The sequence below is a fragment of the Macrotis lagotis genome, chromosome 1 (genome assembly GCF_037893015.1).
Source record: "Macrotis lagotis isolate mMagLag1 chromosome 1, bilby.v1.9.chrom.fasta, whole genome shotgun sequence".
In the NCBI taxonomy this organism is placed as follows: domain Eukaryota; kingdom Metazoa; phylum Chordata; class Mammalia; order Peramelemorphia; family Peramelidae; genus Macrotis; species Macrotis lagotis.
In genome coordinates, this window is record NC_133658.1 from 920292486 (window position 1) to 920308516 (window position 16031).

Here is a 16031-nt window from a genome sequence, read left to right on the forward strand (position 1 = left end):
CTGCACCACAGTGTTCCAGAAGTTTTTGAAGCTGGACTCTTTACCACTGCATAGGACATAGTGAAATCCTAGTCTCTGAGTTATCACAACATTGTTCCATTCACTAAGTCATGTTTCTCATCACCTCAAGACTGAATAAGTCAACAAGTCAGAAGGATAGAATGGGGTCAGAGAAATGGGGTCACATAACCTCATTTTGGATTCTTTGAGTCATTGCAGTTCTGATATTCTACAAGATCCCCTCTATCTCCTCCCATACACATCATTTTATTTAGCAAAAGGTTACAGATAACCAGAAACTATCACTACTATTCAGTACTTATGTCTTTCTCTGATTACTCATTGCAGTATTTTCAAACCTCCAAACTTAACCGAGATGTATGCAGGGAAATTTAAATAATGATTTCTTCATACAAGTAGGATTTCCTTCATCCTGAAAACTTTCTATTGTCCACAGTGTCATATACATAAAGGAATATATTGTTACACATGTACGCATAGACATCAGTTACAACTACTTCAGATAATAAATTAAAATTTGTTAATTAAAATCAAAATTATACTATATATGTATATTTATCTGTCTATGCATATATATATATATATATATATATATATATATATATATATATATACATATATATATATATATATTTCCTTTGAGGACAAATAAATAATAAAGAATAGAGGAGTTGTGGAAAACTCAAAATGAATTTTTTTTGATCCAAAGTGTCTTTCCATGACTTCTTTTATCTTTCAGGAAAATAACTTAAAAAGTTTCTTATGGAGGAATGGAATCAAACCACCACTGGTTTTTTCTTACTGGGGCTCTTTCCACCGACAAAGAATGGCATGATCCTTTTTCTTCTGGTTGCCTTCATCTTCCTAATTGCCTTCTTGGGTAATTCAACTATGATTTTCCTCATCTGGATGGATCGCTATCTCCACACCCCCATGTACTTCCTACTCAGTCAACTTTCTCTCATAGACTTGATGTACATTTGCAGTACAGTTCCCAAGATGGCAGTCAACTATCTTTCTGGGGACAATTCCATTTCTTTAGTGGGTTGTGGGCTTCAAAGTGTCTGCTTCTTGAGCCTGGCAGGTGCAGAAGCCTTGCTCCTGGTTTCTATGGCCTATGATCGTTATGTGGCCATTTGTCGCCCTCTCCATTATCCTGTTCTCATGAACAAGAGAATGTGTTTGTTGATGATTGTTGGGTCCTGGATTCCTTCATCCATCAATTCCATTTTCCATACAGTATATGCTTTTTGTATGCCTTATTGCAAGTCCAGAATCATTAACCACTTCTTTTGTGATATTCCTGCCATGTTATCTCTGGTTTGTATGGATACCTGGGCCTATGAGTACACTGTGCTCTTCAGCACCAACATATTTCTTTCAGTTCCTTTCATTGGCATCATGTTTTCCTATGGTAAGGTTCTCTGTGCTGTCCACAATATGGGCTCTTCACAAGGGAGAAAGAAAGCCTTCACTACTTGTTCTACCCACCTGACTGTGGTCACCTTCTACTATGCCCCTTTTGCATACACATATCTGAGTCCCCCATCACTGCGCTCCCCAGAAAAAGACAAGAATTTGGCTGTCTTCTATACTATCCTCACCCCTATGCTTAACCCCATCATCTACAGCCTGAGAAATAAGGAAGTGGTAGGGGCCCTTCATAGAGTGTTGGGGAAATCTTCATTGCAAAAAGAGTAACTGGGTATATTAAGTCTCAGAAATAAAAACAGAAGTAGTCTTACCAAGTCAATAGGAGAATTCCTTTATTTGTCAGAATAGGACATAGTCTATATTAATCCATCAGTGCTGAGTAACCATTATTTCAATTTTTTTTTCTTTCAACCAACATATATTTACAGTTTTTCTCTCTCCCATGCTCCCCTAAAAATAAACAATCTAATGTGCCAATCATTGTACTAACTTGTAATAGTCAACCAAAAAATAAATCCTAGCATTACATATCTCCAATAATGTTTGCCACATATTATAGAATTGTTTCATCACTACTATTTTTAAACATGGGTAAAATTAGTTTCACGTATGCTCAAATCATGGTTGGTCTTTCTGATGACTGATGCTCTTAATTGTATCAAAATTGCTTGTATATAGCAGGGTTATTGTTACTTTGGAAATTGTTCTGCTGGTTCTAATTATCTTCCTTTTCATTGGTTTATACCAGTCTTCCCCAGTACAATCATGTTCTGTTAGATCCATATACCATCACTTGTTTTCCATTTTATGGGTGTGCAATAAGTTTCCAATTTTTGTCCCTCCAAAATATCTACTATAAATGATTCTTAATTAGAGATACTATTCTTCTTTCTTGGAGCTCTTTTTGGTTATAGCTACTGTAATCAAAGAATGAGCACTTGTTTTTATAATTTTTCACAAGGTGGTTCCAAATTTCTTCTGAAAACAGCAGTAAAATTTCATAACTATATCAAGACTATATCATTATAGGGGTACCTAGGTGATGCAATGAATAGAGCACTGGCCCTGGAGTCAGGAGTACCTGAGTTCAAATCTGGCCTCAGACACTTAATGATTACCTAGCTGTGTGGCCTTGGGCAAGTCACTTAGCCCCATTGCCTTGCAAAAACCTAACAAAAGAGTATAACAATATAATTACTTTCCAATAAGCTCTAAAATATTTCTCATGTTCCTACTTTGGAATCTGTTAATCTATATAGAATTTTAACTATCCCAATTTTCATTTCTTTAATTATTGATGACTTAGAACATTTCCCCCATTTAGTTCTTTTGATAACTTTGAGAAACTTTGATAACCTTTCCCTTGAGACAAATTCTGTCATCTTAAAAGTTTGTGATGACAAGAAACTTTACCATAAACTAGTTATTTGCAAGACTAGATGTTGCCAACAATATCTAAATAGTCCCTCAGTGATCAGAGATTCTTTAGAGCAAAGAGAGCAGTCATTTATAGAGTTGGTTAAATAGGATCATTGATGGTAAAGTGCAATTTTGATTTGTCTATAGCAAAGGAAGAGTGAAGGTGAAGTGTGGACTACATTTGACATGATCATGCTGACTTATAAAAGGCAATTTCCAAATTCCAAGACAATGAGGAAAAGAGAAAGTTAGAAAATTGTTTTGGAAAGTATTATATTAAAAAAATAAAGTATTATTTTAAGCAACCTCCTATACCAGAATGATTTCCTTCTAGGTTTGTGAAAAGGAACACAAACATTGACTCAATGAATTTGACACGTTTTCTACTTGTAGCTTCCATCAACTACTTTAGACTCAACAGTTTTATTGAGTCAGTTGTACTGTGATCATGAATTGACTGAGATGAGGTAGGCAGACACAGGATGCAAGTATCTGAAAAGATACTAACTTTGTCCTCATATTCATTTCACTTTAATAATTACCCAAGGTTTAGATCATGGGCAAGAGTTTGTGGATCAAAGACAACTTTTGCTCTGGTAAAACTGGAAAAATAGTCAACATAAGAATCTAAGAATGTTTTTGTTCATTTATGGATACACTCAGGCCTTGAGAATTTGAATGGATGTGGCAAAGCACAAACTTTTCCAATGTCTTTTTCTCTCATTTTAAATTGCTTTCTGCTATATCCTCTTCCCTCTAAAATAAGTATCTTTCCCCACTTTATCAGGAGCCTTTGATTTTAGAGGCTTCTTATTGAAACAATGAATCACCAATTCCTTGTGGTGTTTTCCCCTTCTTCCTCACAGGAATTCTTCTAAACTAAGTTATATCCTCAATTTGTAGGTAGTAATGTAATCAGAGAGATGAAATGACTCACTAGAACTTAATTCACAAGCTTCTGATTTAGTTCAACTAACTCTAGTTCATTTCCTCCTTCCTTCCTTCCTTCCTTCCTTCCTTCCTTCCTTCCTTCCTTCCTTCCTTCCTTCTTTCCATTCCAAGAATTTTACACATCTTTTTCCCCAGTCTCTGGAGAAATAATCCTACTTTCCAGTTTGCCAGACAAGGAAAGTCATCTAACCGAATTCAAATACACAGGCCAAGTTCAGCTGCATGGGAGCCTGGGTTCTAAAGAAGGGGCAAGATCTTTCCAAAATTAGTATTTTACAATGTTATCCCTGATCCACAGAGAAAAATGCTGAAAAAATTAAGTATATATAATGTCTATGGTGCCTCTTAGTCAATCAATTATTTAATAAACTTTTATTAAGGGCCTGATTTTTGCCAGGGGAATGTGATAAGATGAAAAAAAAGAGGCAAAAAGACTAAACCAGCTTTCAAGGAGTTTACAATCTAATGGGGGTAGACAATGCACAAATGCAATTATACAAAAGAGGTGATATACAGAATAAATAAATAATTAACAGAGGAAAGGCGTGGGGTTAGGAAGAGTTAGGGAAGATTTCCTGTAGAAAGTTGTATATGGGTTGGAACTTAATGGAATCCACAGAGGACAGTAGTGAGAACAGATTGGAGAGCTTTGATAGACAGATGTAGCGGCCCAGTCAATGTAAAAAAAGAGAGAATAGAAAGAGAAATAACAGAGCTTAAATCATTTATTGTCCAATTATATCCTCCACACACACAAAAATCTTTCAGAGCAATGTGAGAAGAACATGGAGAAGAAATTATAAACATCATAAAGACTAACAAAGTAACTTTGAAAGATCTAAGAATCCAGGTCCCTGTAATTGTCAAACATGGGTGAAATCCATGCTGGAGAGAATTCTGAAATAAACTTTTTTTTCCAAGATGAAGAAAAAAAATATTACTTAACTAAAATGTAAAAATTGAAATATAATATTCTTCCCATGAAATAATAACAACTAATTAACCAAAAACTTAAAGAAGTAGTTGACCTAAAACATAACTTATTGGACTCTTTTGAGGGTTTGAGACCCACAAACTTTAAGTTCTAAAACAGTTGAGTAAATTGGTTTCATTAGCTCTCCATTGTCCAAACAATTTTCTCAAGATCCTTATCTTCTGACAAGCTAGTGAAAGAATTCTCTTGATTCTGGCATTTTTTTTTCAAGATAGGTGCATCACTACCAAGGAAACAACTTATTGCTGTTTAGCTCTAGTTAAGGAAACCAGGATATCCAGAGTGCTCAAAAGGTCACCAAGACTGGGAGAATCCTCTAACGACACAAAGGCAATTGTCAGAATAAAGATGGAAATGTACTGGCAACTATTTAGAAGTCTATATTAGCATATATGAAACTTAGAGCAGAGATCAAATCCGTTGCCTAATTGTGAAAAGTTTTCTTAAATGGGGGTTTGTTTTGAACAATTTTATAGTCATGAGTTTTTTCTAAAATAAACTATATATAAAGCAACAACAAGGGGTTTAAGAGTTGTTATATTGATACTAAGCTTCAATTAGCATTTAGATGGAAAGACTGCTGTGATTGAAGTCAGGAAGACTCATTTTCCTGTCAAATGTGACATCAGACACATTAATTATGTGACTCTGGGCAAATCACTTTACCACCTTTACCTCAGGTTTCTCATCTATATATTAATCTGGAGAAGAAAACTGAAAACTATGCCAACATCTTTGCCAGGAAAATCCTAAAGGTAAACTCAAAGAAACAGAAAATAGTGACAAATCACCAAACAGCAAAGCTTAAACTAAGGCAAATATTAGTATTAGGCATTAGAATAATTATCCTGGATTCTCTCCCCTATAATATAAATTCCTTCAGAGAATATTCAGTTTCCAGTTATGTTTGTATGTCCAGCATCTAGATAGGAAAAACTTACTAAACATAAGTCCATTTGAATTGAAATCCATAATTTCAATTAGTCCTGAGAAATACTTCTGCCATGTAAAGACTGTTACTAATCTAATGCTGTGGAAAAATTGTCCAAAGTTTGAGCCCACTCTCTCTAAGGACCAAGGAGGTCTTGGGAAGAATGTGTCTCTAACATTCCCTCCCTCCTTCCTTCCTTCCTTCCTTCCTTCCTTCCTTCCTTCCTTCCTTCCTTCCTTCCTTCCTTCCTTCCTTCCTTCCTCCCTTCCTCCCACCTTCCTTCCTTCCTTCCTTCCTTCCTTCCTTCCTTCCTTCCTTCCTTCCTTCCTTCCTTCCTTCCTTCCTTCCTTCCTCCCTCCCTTCTTTCATTTTCTGCCTTTCTGCCTGCTTTCCTACCTTCATTCCCTTCTTTTTTCTTCCTTCCTTCCTTCCTTCCTGCCTGCCTGTCTTTCTTCATTTCTCCTTTTCATTATATACTAATTGGTGTTCTGCCCCAAAGGTCTAGTAAGATTTCTTGGGGTTTACAGTTACCAAATCATTCAATTTCTCTTTGGATGGCCAACAATGAGTCTCACATTGAGACCACTGGGTGATTGGTTCAGAGTAAATATTGGTCAGAAACCCTGAATTTCTTTCTCTCCTAAACTGATTATTTTTTGGATTATATCAAAAAGAACTTTCTTATTCCTTTTCTTTCTCATCTACCTTAATCATTGGTGTTGTGAGATTGGAAGATAGCAGGAAAGCTAGATTTGATAATCAATATCAACGTGGTAATTGAATATATGGCAGCCAATGAGATATTCAGGTGAAATAAAATGGTGGGAGTGTAGAAGAGGGCCCTGGATATAACTCTTTGATAACACTATGTCTAGAAGGCATGATCTGCAGGAAGATCCAACAATGAAGAAAGAGAAGGAGAGGTCACATAGGTAAGAGGAAAACCAGGATAGATAGGGGTGTCCTGAAAACACAAAGAGTAGAGAATTTTATGGAAGAATTAGCCAAAGGGTCAAATTCTGCATTGAGTTCAAGGAGAAAGGACTGAAACAAAGCATTTGGACTTGACTTTAGAATAAATTTGGAGAGAAAAATTTCAGTAGAATTGTAAGGTTGAACTTCTTAACCTTGGACAAACTTTGAGAATTGAGAAAGGCATCTTGGAGATTCTTTAAGTCTCAAAATAATGAGACTTAAAAACACTAATTGATATCATTATTATAATGTTTTGGGGGTGCTATTAATTGTGCTCATATAAGACAGCAAACAATGAATAATCATTAGTTTGCTTTATTTTAATATTTTTTCTCAGATTATTTATATTTTTATTTAATTTTTTTTCTTATGCTCTCTTATTTGAATTATAGATTTCTTCTCATATTCTTCCAATATTTCTTTTGACTTTTGGGGCTTCTTACCACTTGGCATTACTCTTTAGGTTTGGAGTATTTATTTTTCTTTACCTTACTATCTTCCTGTGATTATAAGCTGTCAAAGGGTAATAAGAATTATCAATAACAATAATGATTTTTCACAACTATATTCCTGATTTAAAAAAAAATTCCTGATTACTTTAAGAGATACTCAACCTTCCCTTTACTGTCACCTTTGCCAGTAGGTAAGAATGCAAGATCCATGACCATCTCCCCCATCAGGATGCTGAAAATTCAGGAAGAGATATCAATTCATAGCATGGTATTGTATAAGGATAATCGTCTCTGGAGTGCAATTGGACCTTAAGATTGCACAGCCTTTATTGGTAGAACACAAAGGAGGTTAAGAAGGTTCCCTCTCCTTTGTTTTTGTGTATATATATATATATATATATATATATATATATATATATATATATATATATATACATATATACATATATATATATGTATATATGTATATATATATATATATATATATATATATATATATATATAATCTTAAATAGATTTCCTCCACCTGTAGATTAAAGCAAATCTTAGAGAAGAAAATTTCATGTAGAGTTTATATCTTCTGTCAATTTATTTTAAACATATGTTTAGGGTTTATAGTTTTAGGATTGAGAAAACCCAGATCTTTTACACCAAAATAGTTAGCTTTCAATGGGAATTTTTTCCCTTTCCTATCACATTTGTATTTTTAATGTGTCTGAATTTATTTTCACAGCATTATTATTATTATTATTATTATTAGTAGTAGTAGTAGTAGTAGTAGTAGTAGTAGTAGTAGTATTACTGTATTTTAATATGAAACTGTGTTTAATGTAGCTATAGGGCTCAGGTTCTTCTTACTACAATTTTCATTATTCTGTCTGGGAGCTCATTCTCAAGTATTCCTCTCTTCATCCCCTAAAAAACTGTCTTTAAAATATTCTTGCTTCCTGTGATACCATAGTTACAATACTTGCGCTCCCTCCTCTTCATGCATAGTATCATGTCTGGTCATCACCCCATCTCTGACTTCCTTAAACCCTGAGTGTTTCCTTAATCTCAGTGTCTGCTGTTCTTTGGATAAAAGTTTGTTAGGTAAAAGTCCTGAGCTATAATTTCTTTAAACCATCAATGATGGGAAAGTTGAGGTAAAAATTTTTCCCCTTGGAGTGATTGTTTATTGTTGTAGTATTATTGTAGAAATGGGTTGTATAGATTGCAGAGTTTTGGAAATAGCAATTAGAACTTTGAAAGTTCTGTTTTTTTCTCATGACTATAAATAATTTAAATTTCTTTCAATTGAGAACTCCTGTTCATTTCCTGTGACCATTTTTAAATTGGAGAATGACCTGTATTCTAGTAAATTTGAATTAGAAGGAACATGGAATACTGGAAAATGATTTTCACAGCTAATGTTTCTGATTAAGAAATCATTTTTAAAATATATGATCAAAGAACTGGAAATTTCAGGGATATCCATCGGTGAAAGAATGGTTGAACAAGTTGTTTTGTATCACTGTGAATGAATAAAACTATACTATATGAAATAATGAGTTCAAGAAAGGCATAGAAAGACTGGCATAAGATGATGAAGAGCAAAAGAGCAGATACAACATAACATTGTATATATTAACAGCAATATGGTTTTAGGAAGGACTTTCTTGAGTGACTAATTCATTGTGGCTATTATAAATATGAAAATTAAAAGGACATATGAAGAAAGACACTATCTGCAACCAAAGAAATAATTGATAAATGGATGTATGAATAAATTATTTTGCATATATACATAACTATATCTATTTAGGACATATTGAAGGAAGAGGAAAAAAGGGGAAAAAGAAATTTATATAGTAATTTTATTATATTTTAAAGGTAAAAGCAAGTTGCACATAATTTTTTTAGTTACATATATAATTAAAAAATTATACTAAGTTATAGAAAAGCTATTTTTAAACCATAATTGTAAAATAAAATATATTTAGAAATAATAATAATTATGTGAATGATAGCGATGATGATGATGATGATGATGATGATGATGATGATGATGATGATGATGATGATGATTAAAATAATCTTATTGATGCAGGGAAATTTTTGTTCTTGAATCATATATATATTTCATATTTTAAAAACAATTCTCCCCCTCCATGGTATTTGTTTCTGATCTTTTCATTGCTTTAGAAAATATTTCTTGTTGTTCAACTGGGGGGAAATGACCAAGAACTGAGAGGTTGAATCAGTTTCCTATTTTTATATCACATTAAGATATCAATTAGGAAAGAAATATGAATGTAGAATTATCCAGATCAGAAATTTTGTTTTCTTTCAGCACTTTAAACAATAATTGATCAATGCAAATAATCAGTTAATCCAAGTAATTTATTTGAATTGAAATTCCTTTTGTAGCAATCATTACTCTGTAGTCAAAATCAGTCCTGGGGATTGTATTAATCCAATCTTCTTCCTTTTCAACAAATTGTCTTTTGGACATTAGGGGAAAAAATGAAATGATGCTGACATGGAAGGAAAAGATTCATAATTTTGCTCCACATTTCATCCTATTAGGATTCTTGGATTCAATCCAGTATGAATTGCCATTCTTAACACTTATTCTCATCATTTTAGTGGTGACAATTATAGGAAATACAGTCTTGATTCTTCTTATCTACCTTGACATCAGACTCCATACTCCAAAGTACTTCCTTCTCAGCCATCTCTGCTTTACAGATATCTTGTACATCTCCAACATTATTTCCAAGATGACCACTAACTTCTCTGTGAGAAAAATCCATCACATTTTTAGGTTGTGGTCTCCGGATCTTCTTCTATCTCATCTGTGTGGGTGTTGAAAGCATTATTCTCGTAGTCTTGTCCTATGATCGCTATGTAGCCATCTGCCACCCTCTGCATTATCCTATTCTCATCAACCATCAGATAAGTGTCTGCTGGCTCCTGACTTGGAGGGAATCATCAGCTTTACAACTCATACAGCTTATGTACTGCATCTCCCTTTTTAATGGTACAAGGGCCGTAGGCTTCTTTTTCCTGTGATGTCCCAGCCATGTTGGAACTCTCCTGTGCTGACACATCACAGTATGTAGGAGTAAATGTGAGGGTTGTATTCTTCCTCCTAATTCCCTTTCCCACCATCCTGGACTCTTATAGTCAAATTCTCTGTATTGTGCTTCACATGAAATCTATGGAAGCACCAAAGAAAGCTTTCTCCACTTCCTCCTCCCATCTGACTGTGGTTGTCATGTACTTTGGGTCACTTAACTTTATATATATGAGATGAAGGTTCTATCATACTCCAGGTCAGGACTAGATCTTAATCATTTAATAGACCATTCTCACTCCCATGCTCAACCATATCATCTACAGTCTCAGAAATAAAGATGTTTTATGTGCCCTGAAGAAGGTTTTATGTTAAGAAATTACTATTTATTTAAAGTAGGATATAATGCCTATCAATGTCCTATTAGAAATGTACTGAAGGGGTGGCTAGGTGGTGCAGTGGATAGAGCACTGGCCGTGGAGTCAGGAGTACCTGAATTCAAATTTGGTCTCAGACACTTAATAATTACCTAGCTGTGTGGCCTTGGGCAAGCCACTTAACCCCCTTTGCCTTGCAAAAAACAAACAAACAGAAGAAATGTATTGAAAATATACCATGTAACACTCAAGTATTATGGAGGATGATACCAAAGATGATGCTTATGATCACTACTAAATACACAAGACATTAATTTCAACTAACTTACATATTTTCATCTCCATGGAAATTCCATTGAGGATTTTATTTATGTTGTTGAATTTATTTAAAAAAAAACTTATTTAATCCATACCAACAACATTATTTATTGGGTGTTTCAATTCCTCCATTAGAGAAAAATCTCACAGAGGTGATAGCAATGAAATGTTAAAATAATTTTTATTGATAATTTAAAAACTTTATGATTCATGGCAAAATATTTCATTATGTTTATATCAAAGATACCATCAAACTACTTTATCCTTGATAGCCTAGGTTAATATTGTCAGCAAATTCCTCACTGATCAGATATTTGGAATCCAACTTCTCCATGATTAGCTGCACTTACTCTCAACAAAGAGTTCACAGAGACAAAGAAGCGCACAGAAACACACACATACACACACATACACTGTTGATATCACATTTATAGACACACACATACATACACACACACACACACACACATATATATAATATTTGTGTATAAATATACTTGTGTATCTGAATCTTGATATTAACAAATTATGCTGTAACATATCTAATTTCTGCTTCTCATTTTTCTAGACTACCAACCCATCTCCTTTACTGTTCTTTGTCTAATAGAACATGAAATTCTTGATATTCTGGACTCTTAACTTTTTTATAATTCATTCTTAGTGAATAACAATGTGCTTGTCACAGAGCAGCCATTGTTCTCTTCTCTTGCATCTGTTTGTCCCTTATTTTCACTGTATTCAGCTTTGAATGAGTCCCATCCTTTCCTACCTTCACACATTCTACTGAACAAAAATGAAGAAAATAATGTATATTCTAAATAGGGCAATTACAAATTAATGTTTCAGAAACTCAAATGGCATCTCACTGTCTATATTAAACATTAGATGATTCTTCCTTCTCACACCCCCTCAACTGAAATTTTCATGTCATATTTCATGAGAAAAAATGTGTCAAGAATTTCCTTTTCTCTTCTCTACCTCATTTCTATTTAGTAATATGTCTTTTCCAAATATTTTCTTTTTCTCAATCTAACATTATAATTTAAAAAATCTTTACTAAGACTAAGTCCTCTACCTGCTCAAATAATCTAATCTTGTCTTCCAACAAACTGTTTTCCTTTGTTATCTCTAATCTATTATTTTTATTCCCTTCTTGTCTACTTTTTTTCCTACTGTGTACAAACATGCTAATGTCTTCCCAATCCTGAAAAAAAAACTAAGTGGAAAAGCTCATTGATCTTTCCACCCTTGCTAATTAGTCATATGTTATCTCCTCTGCATTTTCTGACTAAATTCCTTGAATAGCCTAACTTCAATACTTTTGGTTATGTCTCTCCTCTAATTTTTCTTAATTCTTTGCAACTCAGAATTCAACATAATTTCACCAAAATTTCTCTATTATTCTCTTCTCCCTTTATGATCTTTCCAGAATTGTCTCATTGCCTCCAATGGATTTAGTTATCATCTCTAAGCTAATAATTCTCAAATTTATTTATCCTGATTAACATTCCTGCTAACTATTAATCTTGCATCTCTAATTATAACTTTTACACATCTCAAACTGGATAGATAGCAAACATCCTAAATTCAGAATGTCAGACACGAAACTCATTATGCTCACCGACTTCCTAACTTCCCTATAATTTTCAAGGGCAACATCAGAATCCCATTCCCTCAGGCTAACACTGTGATTCATCCTGGATGTCAACATCTTTCATGGCCCATTTTTAATCTGATGCCAAGTCAACACATTCATCTCATCAGACCTTTAGATCCTTATATGAGACATAAGGATATTGAACTATCTTTGATGTCCTCAACTCTAGACTAAAAAAAAGAAAGATGATTTTTTCAATTCAGTAAAACTGTTGGGTGATCTTATAGCTGGGAATAGTTATGGCTATTCCCAAGCAAGGAAAACATGTTCCTTACAATGATTGATCTACATGATACGTAGGTGAATTGAGAAAAGAACCAATGTAAATGAAAAAATGAGATCTTATTTACCTGAAGCTATTGAGGAGGTAATAGGGTCTGATGGTATCTCCTGCGTGTTTGTGCAAAGGGACAGTGGTTCTGGTACCTAGGAGGCTTTCCTGAGTTAGTTGCAGAAGTTAGTCAAGAATCTGGATAGATTACTATTCTTTTTTTTTTTAGGTTTTTGCAATTCATTGGAGTTATGTGGCTTGCCCAAGGCCACATAGCTAGGTAATTATTAAGTGTCTGAGGTCGGATTTGAACCCAGGTACTCCTGACTCCAGGGCTGGTGCTTTATCCACTGTGCCACCTAGCCACCCCTACTGCACCCCCTAGCAGCCCCAGATTAATATTGTTAGAAAATCATTTATCCTATGATCATATGTCCTTATCTTCATTTGAAAACAGATTGGCTGGGTGAATTCAAATGCTGTCTTCATGAATCAATGTGGCTGAATTAGTCTCATCTCTTACTTCAGCAGGAAGATTCATCCAAAACGTCCTGCTTGTTATTCCTTGATAAGCAGAGTCCGAGTTGTTATTGTCTAATCATGTCAACCAGCTCTGTCTTTTGTGAATTCCCAAATTCCCATTTCCTCCTTTCTTGGCAAAATGGTGGAATGGTTTGCCATTTCCTTATCAGGTTCTTTTAATAGATTAAAAAAAATGAGTCAAAAGGATGAAATGACTAGACCAGGGTTGCATACTAAGTGCCTGAGACCATATTTGAACTCAGTTCCTGAGTCTCCTTTCTTCCAGGACCAGCACTCTATGTATTATGCCACTACCTAGTTAGATCAGAGTCTGGGTGGTTAATTTAATTAGGTGTTTTGCCACAAATTATATCAGCCAGGAAAAACTGAGTTTATTATCAGAAGCTTAAGAAGATAGGAAAGAAAAAGGGCAAAGAGATCGCCTCATAATATAGCTCCAGTACCCTTATTTTACAGTTAGGGACCCAGAATCTCAGTAATGCTGTGACAGAGTACACATGGAAAGAATGAATGGAAAAATACTTGAATGAAGGAAAGAAGATGTCATTGAAGAGTAATCCTGGCCTTGGAACAAGGGAGGTAAACTTGCCTCTTGAGTCCTTTGTTCATTCTCCAACAGTGAAAATATGCCCAAGTAAAATGCCCAAAGGTGGCAGATCTCATGGCAGAATATCTGACCTGGCATATTGCCTTTGCAACATCTTGCCTGGGTTCTGTCAGGTAAGTTCTTTTATCTCTCTTATCTTAAAAGATTTTTCATTCTTGATTGATGGTATCTGGGTAGATACCTCAGAGTTTTTAAATTTGTATTTCCATAATCTGATGATTTAGAGCATTGTTTCATATGAATGTAGATAGCTTTAATATCTTCATCTGAGAACCCATTGGATTCTATTTTGCATATATATATATAGGTTTATATAATTTTTGCATATATTTATTTTTTGTTTTGCATATATATTGTTTTCCATATATATTTAGACACACACCATGTGTACAGGCATATAGCAACCAGAATTTCATTTCCAAAGCCAATTGAAAAGATTACTTATTGAACATTTCTAATACATGACCCAAAGTTATTCAAATTCAATATGATCATATTTGGAATAATGTATTTTCCTTTCTATCCCAAATTTCTCCTAAACTTCCCTATTTCTGTTGAAAGCATTGCCAGTTGTATCATCATCCATAGAGCCTTCCATGATACCTCACTAATTTTCACCTACCAAATTAAATAAGTTTCCAAGTCTTATCCATCGCTTTCAAATCATTGTGTCTTTTCTTTTTATTCTTGACTAACTAGATGGAACAGTGGTTAGAACCCTGGCCTTGGAGTCAGGTGGATGAGAATTTTAATTTAGCTTCAGACCTTTGACTCTTACTAACTGCGTGACCTTAGGCAAGTCACTTAATCCTGCTTGCCTCACATCCAGGACCATCTCTAGTATCCTGATTCCTGCCTTGTCAATGGACTCAGGGGACTCTAAAGGAGAAAGTAAGACTGGTTAGCACACATCCCTGCCCCCCAAATCCAATTCATCCTGAAATCTTGGTCTTCTTCAAAAATGAAGGACAAAATCTATTTTTTTTTAATTCTCACTCAGCTGAGATTACAGAAGTTGCCTTGGAAATGACTTCCTAACAACTAGAGTATCCTCTGTCCAGTCTAACCTCCATTCAAGTTCCAAATTCATTTTCTTTAATCTTAAATTCAGATTACAACAGAACCTAATTCAACAAACACCAAAAGTACCCTGATGTCTCAAGGATTAGATGCAAACTATTCTATTTAGCATTGAAAATATTTCATAAATGGATTCTAGCCTATCTTTCCAGTTTTATACAGCATGATTCTACTTTATATAAAACCTCTCCCACTGACTCTAATGACAGAGTTAACCCCTCAAGAAAAATGATTGAATATCATGACTATTCATGATTTGAATAGAATACTATCTGGAAAATTGGAAAGTGGAATAGAAAATTCATGTGACATGAAGCCAGCCCACAGAAATCCATACAGACAAGGATGAAATCAATCAACAAATAATTGTTAAGCATTCCCTAGGTGTCAGGTACTCTACTTGGTGAATGGCATGAAAGGACAAAGAATGAAAGAAAATCTGTTCCCAATTGATTTATATTCTACTCTGGAATAAGGATGGTACATATCAAAGTATATTCAGCAATTAGGAAATAATGCAAATATATGTGTGTGTATTCACATAGTTGTGTATAGATCTATGTGGAAGTTGAACTCAAGACATTTTGGAACCAAGAACATATCTCATTTTCTTTATTTACCTCCTTAAGTTCTTTTTTGTTAATTTTTGGTTGGATATATACAGTCTGAAAGTAGTAAAATAAGTCACTCCACACTGTTATAATTTTACCTAATATTTCTGCCTGGTATTCATGTAATATCCCTTTTACAATTTTGATCCCATGCCATTTGATGTATACATGTTTAGTATTGAAGTTAATTCATTGTTTATGTTTTCTTTTGTGAAAATGTAGTTTCTTTGATTATGTCTTTAATAAAGCATCTTTTTATTGATGACTGAGCAGTGGTCATTAATATCTTTTCTGACTTTTTTACTTGTTGAAGAATGATAGATTTTGATGCA

General features: G+C 34.1%; 1 protein-coding gene across 1 annotated transcript; it reads left to right on the forward strand.

Moving 5' to 3' along the window:
• Positions 1-783: 783 nt before the first annotated feature.
• Positions 784-1722, forward strand: LOC141492584 (olfactory receptor 2L3-like). The gene has a single exon (XM_074193009.1). The coding sequence runs from the start codon at positions 784-786 to the stop codon at positions 1720-1722; it is 939 nt and encodes a 312-aa protein (XP_074049110.1).
• The last annotated feature ends 14309 nt before the right edge of the window (positions 1723-16031 follow it).